Source organism: Molothrus ater, chromosome 5 (genome assembly GCF_012460135.2).
Source record: "Molothrus ater isolate BHLD 08-10-18 breed brown headed cowbird chromosome 5, BPBGC_Mater_1.1, whole genome shotgun sequence".
Lineage (NCBI taxonomy): Eukaryota > Metazoa > Chordata > Aves > Passeriformes > Icteridae > Molothrus > Molothrus ater.
The window spans coordinates 27,390,264-27,400,480 of NC_050482.2; the positions used below are offsets into that span (position 1 = coordinate 27,390,264).

At 34.7% G+C, this 10,217-nt stretch overlaps 1 protein-coding gene across 1 annotated transcript in view; it reads left to right on the forward strand.

Annotated features, from left to right (window-relative positions):
* Positions 1 to 2,904, forward strand: part of IMMP2L (inner mitochondrial membrane peptidase subunit 2) — a 406,503-nt gene extending 403,599 nt beyond the window's left edge. The window contains exon 6 of the mRNA XM_036400427.1: positions 2,405 to 2,904. Within this exon, the coding sequence (XP_036256320.1) occupies positions 2,405 to 2,524 (120 nt within the window). The 3' untranslated portion in view covers positions 2,525 to 2,904. The remainder of the gene's footprint in view (positions 1 to 2,404) is intronic.
* The last annotated feature ends 7,313 nt before the right edge of the window (positions 2,905 to 10,217 follow it).

Sequence of the window (10,217 nt, forward strand, 5' to 3'; positions counted from 1 at the left end):
TGATTCCCAACCTCAGCTTAAAACATGTTTTGATTCATTTATTATATTCTCAGTCTGTTTTCAGACCTCCTGCTGACATCAGTAACAAGTAATGTACTGAGAAAAACACAGAGCTTTGAAAATGAGATGTTATTTGTGTTTGGAAAGAGTATTCAAACATTTTTTCCTCTGTACTAATGCTGTCACATTTTATATGCAGCTGTGGGATTTGCTGTGGTTTTATATTTTGGCACCAGCCTGTAATGTGTATGCTATCATGCTGTATGCTCAGGGAAAAAACCCAACATGGTAATATTACATTTGCAGCCCACTTTATGGGCTAATTAAGATACAGGATGTTGTGAATTCCATAAATATCAACCAAACTGCACAAAAGTGTGTCAAGACATTAAAAAATGTTGCTCAATGCTATTTAAAAAGAGTTGTCACTTAGCAGCCCGTCCTCTGCTTAAATGTAAGGAAAAGAACTGCTACGGATCTGGGAAAAAAGTGGTCTCTGCAAAGGATCAAGCAAGTGAAATATAATACTAGACTTCAATTCAGTGATCCACTTCAAATTCTTTTAGATATCATGGGTTATTAAGTAACCAAATTATATTCAAGTAATTCAGCACCTGCTTCATCAAGCTACAGAATATGGAATTAGATATATACCACTTCAGCTTCACTGATTTGATTATGTAGTAGAGAGAGACTGGTGAATATATATTAATCCTATGAAATTAAATCAAGAAAATTAGCTGAAGATATTCCTAGGGGCCTATTTGGTGTCTGTTTGCATGAAATGCTGAATTACCTGCTTACTAAAATCACTTTTTTCTTTTTTTATTTTAATGAGAAATGGAATGGAACTGAGTTTACATATGAATTTAAGCAGCAAAGTATAAGTTCAAACCAGAAATCCATTTAATTCCTGACTCTTAAAACAGCCAATACCAGATCATTGAAATATAAGAATAAAGCACATATACATTTTTTCCCTCGGTGGTTCCTAATATGGAGCATAGAGACTTTGTTTATGTTGAATTACCTGTGCTGGACTTTGCTTCCATCATTATTTTTTAAACCAGTTTTCTATTTTTTTTCTGGTCACTTCTGTATCCTGCATAACATATGCAAGTATGATGTAATGCTGTGCATTCTGAAAAGCATTTCCTTTTTATTGGCTTAAATAAAATTCTTTAGGATAATATCATAGATGTTTCCTTGTTTTTATGAGAAATAATGACATAAGTCAAATAAAGCCTGTGCATTTTTTAATCCATGCCATTGCTAATTCTGTAGCCATTATAATCACTGTTGTCTGTTTAGGAGTCTGAATTATTCAATCTTTTCACAGACACAGACATTCCAGTCTTTCTAACCATGATTTTATCCTGTTTAAAACTTCTGTTGGTGCTGGATGTTTACTACATGCTATTTTCTCTACAAGTCTAAACAAATAATTTAAAATGCAGAAGTTTATGTTGCAGGCTTTTCAAATTAACTGAGATTAACTCCATACAAAATGACTTAATTTCAGTGTTAAGTATGGACTGTCTTATCTCAGTCTGAAATTGTGACTGTTCTATTCTTACTTAGACTAGCTATTTTCATACCATACATGAAAAGAATCTTGTTTATAATTTACTTAAGATTTTCTAAGCAATTTTGTTTTCTATACTATGTTATCTCTGATTCATTTATAAGCAATATCAGAATTGAATTTTATTTTGAGTTATTGAAGTAAAATATGAATGAAGTAAAATTACTGAAGTAAACATTAATAAATAATAAAATGCTAAAACATGTTTGCAAAACATATTAATCAGGTTTAAGTAGTTCTAGCACTTCAAAAGTTTTTGATATGTAGAGAAATAAATAGAGATTTCTACAATTCACAGTAATTTTCATTTTTGGTTGAAGATAAAATGGAGTTTTGAAGGAGAGTGATAAATAGTAAACACAACATGTTTAGAAAACCCACTATCCTGGTGTGGTTAGTACACAGGGATCAAATCCAAGACACAGATTCTGTTGAAATTATTCAAAATAGATACTTAAAATTTTTTCTCTGGACCTAGAATAATGAATAACCCAGAAGCTTTATGTGGATTATAGAATGCCTCACCTATTCTGAGCAGCTTTTTTTCTTGAAAATGAAAAAAAACATTCCTAGTTCTCTATTACAGACAGTACATTTCAGCAAGCTGTTTTGAGTTCCAAAAACTGTTTTATCAAAAAAAGAAAAATAAATTGTTACTAAAGACATTTTCTTCTCCCCTCATTACATGCATGAGAGACTACTCACACTTCTGCTTTGTATTCTCCCACTGCTCTAACAATCATCACATGCTTTGTATTTTTCACATACTGATTTATTTGCATTACCTAACAACACCTCTGGTTTATATTTTGGTTGCAGGTTTCTCTTGGACTTCTCCATGCCCGAGCCACTCATATTCTCTGGCCTCCACAACGCTGGCAGAAGCTACAGCCAATGCTTCCTCCGGAGCGCAAACCACTCCACAGAGAGCAGGAGTGATCTGAACCTTCAGGCTGAACTTTTTCTTTGATGCTGACATGAAGTTCAACCAGAAAGAGTTCCAGTGGTCATACTATCACCTGTAAGAGCTTTGCCATGTGCTCTGACATCAGTGTCAACAAATACACGTGCCATCTAAATGTTACAATGCCACCAGAAATTCTTTGTGTTTCTTTTGTTTGCTTGTTCTATTGTTTGGTGGGTTTAAAAAATTTCCAACATTAGGGCATCGTATATTAATTCAGTTTGAAATAATTGGTTGTAAAAAGTGAACGTTCTTTTTTTTTCTGGAAGCAGTAACATGCTTGGCTTATGTCTGTACCTGTGCTGCTCTGGACAAGAAACTATTAAAACCTTCGATAAACTATTTTGATCTTTTATATCCACCTTGTTTCTTTTGTAACTGCATGGAAATTATTAATATTGATTGCATGTGAAAAAAGAAAAAACCACCCAAAACATAAATACTTTGGATTGTCCTATCATTACTAGTAATGAGGAATCAGTACTTCTGTCAGTGAAAAGTTTTTAATGCAGCTTATTTCTATTTTTAAACTGAGTGCATATTACTTATTTCAATTTTCTTTTTCAGGATAAAAATAGTTTGTTCCATATAAATATTCCCTGTTCATCTTTCTGGATTAGGTATTCAGTCAAATTGTACAAATGATATTACATTATCTGAAGGCAGTGTTTAATTATTTTTTTCTAGTAGAGTAAATCTTTGCTAGTACTGATTGCCACATTTCTTTGAAACTATGTAATTAGATAAGAAATACGTGATTAATATTCTAGTATATAGTTAATATTAAAAATATACTCTGTGAATAGGCAATAAAGCTGCACACATTATAAGTGAAAAGAACTTGGAAAATTAGACATTTTCAATGACAAATCAATATGACCCAGCCTTTGTTCATATTTATTGAATTTTACTTCACATAGGCTAGCACTAGAAAAAAATTAACAAACCACACAAAACATCTTTAAACATTTTCAGCTAAAAACATGCAATTATCAGAACTTCAGACAAGATTAATGTCAGTCTACAGTTCTTTGAACACGCACATCTGCCTTGTGAGTTAGATGATAGCTTCAATCACTGTAAAAATTATCTATTACTATCTAACTTTTTTCTTAAATGCTCAAGCTCTGTAGACTCTATGAACACTTTATGTGTCAGGATCTTTCTTTGTTCCAAAAAGGTTTTCTACAGGTCTCTGAAGTCTCTTAGTTAAACTTATGCAGTTTGTTTGGGTGTTATTGCAGTAAATTCAGAATTATTCAGGGACAGAGGGAGAATCCAGGCAAATCCATGCCTGTGAGCCTGCCCTCATGCTGGGGAACATTATGAAACCGATTACCTTGAATGTGATCACATGGCCAACCAGGGGGTCAGGCTCAGCCAGCATGGATTTAGGAACGGCAGGTCCTGTTTGACCAACCTGATCTCATTTTATGACAAGGTGACCTTCCTGGTGGATGAAAAAATTGTGACAGAAAATGGACTTCAGTAAAATCTTTGACACTGTGTCCCACAGCATTCTGATGGGCAAGCTGGCAGCCCACAGCTCAGACAAGTGCTCTCTTCACTGGGTTAAAAAATGTGTTCTTTTGTCTATATTTTTCCATACTTGATCTTCCCTGAACCATCTCCATTCCACTGACTTTGATCTCCTAAACACCTCAGAAGTCTTGTGCAGTACTGAAGTGCTCTGCCCTGCACTCCACAGCAAAACCTGTACCCATGGGCAAGTCTGCCAGGTGACCCAGCCAGCCTCCCCTCTGTTCCCTGGTGTTAGTTGTACCCAGTGGGGTGGGTCCAGGGGCCTCAGTGCTCCTTCATAGCTGTAAGGTGGGATTTTCACAGTTTGATGACTCCTGAAACAGACACAAAGGAGTTAAATCGTGGTCTAATTTGCGTTCCCACAGCTTCCATTGTTCTTTTGGGCTCCTTTGTCTGTGTGAAGACCATCTCATTATCATGTAACCTATACAAGCTATGAAAGTTTCAATGTCCCAAGTATTCAACTGTGACATGCCTGAAGGAATATTTATTCATCTATGTTTGCATACATATATTTGTAATGTATTCATGCATTTATATGGAGATGTATGTAGGATGTATACATGATGAAATGATGAAATAGAGGATATGCCTGTTAAGTCTGGAGATGGTTGTAAAGACTGATGTAACTTTGGAGAATGGTATTAGAGCACAGGGATCTGAATTTGATAATGATGAGCAGAGAATCTGGTGCAATAATTACCCATACACATGCTGGATTATGTTAAGAGAAAATTTGGATATTACAGTGTAGTTGAGCATGAGGCAACAATATGCTTTGGACAAGGAAAGTGCACACTTTGTAAAGAGCAGTACAGGCTGTAAACACAGCAAAAAATATACTTTCTACATTCATGTAGGGTGTAATTTTAGGTGCCCTATACAAAAAAAAAAAAAAAAAGAGGGGACAACTGGAATATTTAGAAAGACACAACAAAAATAGGGAAGAACCAAAAAAAATATCATCCACGAGAAATGTTGGAAGGACTTGGGTTTATCATTTATTCTTCAGAGTCTGAGACAGCGTTCAAAATGATGAAAGATTGCTCTGAAATGCAAGACAATCATTGGTTTTCTAAGTTCATCATGTGTGGGAGCAGAACTAATAAACTTATAATGCAACATCTGGATTGTTAGATTAGACATAAAGAAATATTTTAATTATAAAAAATAATGAAACACTTGAATAGATTACTTTTTTATTGCAAGCCTTTAATTTTTTTTTTATCAGGCCTGTTGGAGACAGAAGGATGGATGAACTAGACCTGAGGTCCACATCAGCTATTTTATACATTCTCTGATTATGTCTTCTGTACTTGGTAAACTTGGTGTTGCTTTTGATGCTGGGCAGGCAGTTGCATCGGTATCTGATTCCTTTAGACTGATAACTGTGATTCTTTAGATTAGATTCTTTAGCCTAACAGTATTACAGTACTCTTACGTACCATTTTCCACTAATAAGCATCTAAGGAACCAGTTTCCTGTAAAAGAAGCTATTTTCTTCATACTGTCATCATATTAATGTGCATGACATTTTACATTATCATGTAGGTTGGTGAATAGAAATAGCTTAATGAAATCATAACAGATAATTCACCATCCAGAGCATGAAGGGCAAAACTTTCCTTTCAATGCAGAAAAGACCAAGACTGGCACACATGAGCACATATTTAAAGGTGTTGTTATTTAATTGATACATTTGGGTTTCAGCCTTCAAATGTGAAGCACATAATGAGAAGCCTGTTCTGGAAGTAATGAAATCAGTAACAAAATTCTCATGGCTATCATGATTAGCATTCTAAGGCCTCTTCACAGGCCTTCTGGTTTTTGGTGCTGGCTTATATCTGTAATGCAATAAGGTATGATTTGATGGGAGTTAAATAAGAATGAGCACAAGTAAGCAGTAGGACAACAGGATATTTTAAAGCTTGATTTTTTAAAATGTTTTAGGCATCCCATAAATACCTTCCTATGGCCCAAGAGAGGAAGACTAGACTGCCAGACTGCACTTGTAGAGCAAGGAGAGATGTTGCAAAAAAATCAGGAATTGATACTCTTAGCAGACATGCACAACAGCCCCTGACAGAGTGACAGAGCAAAGCTGTGCATCTCAGCAGCACAACCTCATACAGAAAACGAAAACACTGACTGAGAAAGTGGAAAGCTGGTGTAAGTAAAGAATGATCATCTAATGAATCTAAGGATCTTCAATTAGGTTGTCAAGATTTCCCATGACAAGGGAGCAGCATCATAGCATAGAAGATGTGCTGAGCTTCACTTCTTCCATCTAGTCATCCTTTAGGATAACATACCTAGATGATGCAACATGAATACTGGCAATCTGTCATTGCATGCACAAAGCACTAGCTGTTCAGTTCTGAAGCAATTGCAAAAGGGATAATTTAGTGCAGAACTATCCATGGAGAAAAAAGGTAAAGCCAAGAAAATAGATTACATTTTAGTAAACAGTTTACAGTGCCTGGGTCCTCGAGTATTAACACTGATGAAATAAAACACCAGACATTACAAGCACAACAAAGATATATGAACTCAAAGTACCACAGTATAGTCAAGTGATGACAGATATGAGCTCTTCCTAAGCAGAATTTCATTTTCACGTATCTTTTTCATTCCTTTAGATTTGTTTATCATGCAAATCAGACAGAGCTCTGAACAATTCCAGCATATTACAAGTAAGCCAGCTGTCAGAAGTGTCTTTCTGTAGCTGTATTGCTCATGTGTCTAGCAGCTGATGAACCTGCATGCTCTCATGTGAGTTTGGTTATCCTTTGGTATTTTACTATAATGTGGAATAATTCTCTCACTTTGGAATATTTTAATATCACTACTATTATGATCAAGAGAATTATTACTTTCTTCCTTTCCATGTTGACATGGTCTATTTTTACCATGGTCTATTTAGCATCTTATCCAAGATTATAAGATACATAGGATAGATTTGGAAAAAAAATCCCAGAATTTCCTAGATCACAGTCTACCTGTTTATTGTCTGTCAGTCATTACCTTGCACAGTTAGTGAAAAACCGTACAATTTGTGATATAAAATACAAATCTTAATGAACTTAAAAGATCCATGAAAACCAAAATTCTGAGTAGACAGCTTAGCCTTCCACAATTGTATGGTGAGAGAGAAAGATGAGTCTTTAAAGTTTCCTGGGGCATTATGGACTCATAGAATATGTAATGTGGCCGTAATAGTGGCAAATATCTTATGATATGTCCTTCCAAAAATACCCAATTTCACCCCAAACCACAGGATTTGTGCAAATAGCATGCAGCAGCCCTTTCTCACCATCCTATAGAAGCTACACTTTTTTTTGCAAAAAAAAATTGAAGTTATTGAAAGAAACTAGAGGACAAAGGGTGCAAGAAACTCCATGGCAGTGGCTTAAGGGATAGACTGGGAATCCCAGAGCTGAAGTTCTCATCACTACATCTGTACTCCTTTTCAGTGACTCCTTTGTGTGAATTAAATGCTCAGACTATTAAATCTGGTACCACAACTACAAATTTAATTTAGCCAGTGTTTTCAAGTGTTTTTTAATTAAAAAAATGTTGTGTATCCTATTGTGGAAGTTTTAGCAGTACACGTTATGACCCTGAATGAAGTGGGGTTATTTGTTTGGTTTTTAGTTTGGGAAATAAAAGATAAACAAGAAGCTGATTTATGCAACTGCATCTCAAGAGACTTTTAAGCAGAGCATTGCACAGAAAAGATTATCAATGCTTAAACTATGTCATCATCCAAATATTTTCTTGATTGAAATTCATTAATTGTGTTACTGAATGAGGGGTTCACCTTTGGAAGATTTACTAGTTAACACTCCAAAGGTGTAGACTATTTTAAAAATGCAGCAGCTGTATCTGAATAGCAGGTTACCCCAAACATACCGTGAGGAAAGGTTTAATTTAAAAAAATATTTCATTTGTGATAACTTATTGGAACTATATTAACCCACCATATTATGTACTATCTTCCTCGTCCATCCCACTCACAAATGTCTCAGCATTTTATTTAACATCTAACCTTTTCTCATATCCTCCTATTAAATGTCAAAATTGAATTTTACATCCTTTGGGAGCTAAACATACCATACCCGTACTTTTTTCTTACTCGCATTTCAATTAATAAATGAAACGTTGAACAGCAATTTTTCTTTAGCAATCCCCACAATTTTATCCAGTTGATTACAAGTATTAATCACACAAATGGTTCTGTTTTCTGTGGGACTTGATTGCCTCAGGATCTAAGATCAGGCTATAGTACTTAACTTTCGAACCTGCTTTTGATGAGCCTGTAATTAAAAGAAATGCATTTCCTTTATTCTCCTTTCTTCCCTCATTATGAATGGATGGTTTCTAAATCTGACATGAAATATCTTAAGGGTTTAGATAAGTAGTCCATTTGTCCAGTAACTTGTTCCTGACAGAGGTTAGCAAGTTATACTTCCTATAATGAAGAGTTTGGAATAACCTGCCAAAAGGGAAATTATGTTTCAGCCCCGGGCAGTTAGTGTTATGCCCTGGGGCATGAAAGTTTAAATTTCTTGCTTATCTTATATCCTTTCTTATGTAACTGAACGTTCCTCTATCTATATAAATGTTTAGTGCTCTCTTTAACAGCAACATCTGAAAAGTCTGTTTGTAAACAGGAAACAACTGAGTAAAGTCTGAATTTTTTTTTCTTTAACTTCTGTTTACTTGTGCTATCCCCTATGTTAAATTGGGAGAAATTATTGTTCTTGGCATTGTAACCATATGACAATGGGTGCAACTAAATTTAAAATCAATTGCAAGTGAAGTCTTTTTATAATATGGGCTAAATACAGTAGAACCTAGCAAGTTCAACAAAAATAGGGGTTAGGGGTTTGTGTTCTCTCTCTACAGTTGGTTAAACTTATTTGGGTCACCAACTGGCATAATTCCAAATCTTACATCGAGTCTTCAATAATCAGGCACCAAAAGTGAAAGTGCCTGTTCTTCAGTGGTTTACTTTTTAAATAATTTTGAAAATCAGGTGGTTTTCATTTTAAGTCACCTGAAATGAAATGCCTGACTTGCAAAATCAGCACTCACTGTTGAAAATCAGTGCAAGGTCATAATAGTAAGATTGAATATATTTGCTCTTTTGATAACTGACTAAAAAGAAGAAAATTATTTCCTCCACCATTTCTCTATTAATAACCTGTATTTTAAACAGACTCTTCTCAGTACAAGACAGAACAAAATTTTTAAAGACACAGGAAACTTCTGATGGGATTCTCTAAAGACTTAAAATACTTTATGGCACAAGTAGATACATCGCCTTGATTGAAAGGTAATGGAACTTTTTATGCTAAATAATTTGTGATAAATTCATAGAATGATTTAGTCATCTAACAGTCAACACAAGTTCTTTTAGCCTGTTATGTAGGTGTGGTGAGTCTAATCTCTGTTGTGTATTTGTTTCTCTCTCATTGTCTCTCTTTCACACATACACACAACACATACCTATGATACTTAATCTTATAGGTGTCTAAGGAATGAAAAGCTATGTTCACAAAAAGTTTCAAGTGCTACAATACTTTTAACTAATTAGCACCTTCAATATGAATACCCAGTGTCCCCATTTAGCATAAGAAGAATTAGCTATGGAAGAATGAGATTTTCAAAGTGCACTGAACAGGGCAATGTCCAAATTGTTCAAAGGTTAGTTAGTGTCTAAGATTACATTGGTCCTAGTTAATTAAAGCTGCCTGGGCAGAGTCTCTGGAAAATTAGCACTTTTTCAAAAGCAATAAAGGGTTGGAAGTAGTTCTCAATTCAGGTAGCACTTAATTTTTCTTCTGATGACACAAATTATATCATGAAAACTGGTAGGGAAAGAGTTTGTAGAAGTGTGCCAGGAAGCATGAGCGTCATGAGGGTAGCTACTGTTATGAGTGATTCATCTAAGTTTGTTTGGAATACATTGTTCCAATAATTCAATTATCTATTTGAAAAGAATGCAATATGGCAATTTGATCAGCAAACGTTTTTCAATAACTTAAAGCTTTTGAACTTCTTACACTCATATTTAGCTTCTACTTGTTTTATTTTAGTAGTCTTTCTGTTAGTTTTTTCTTT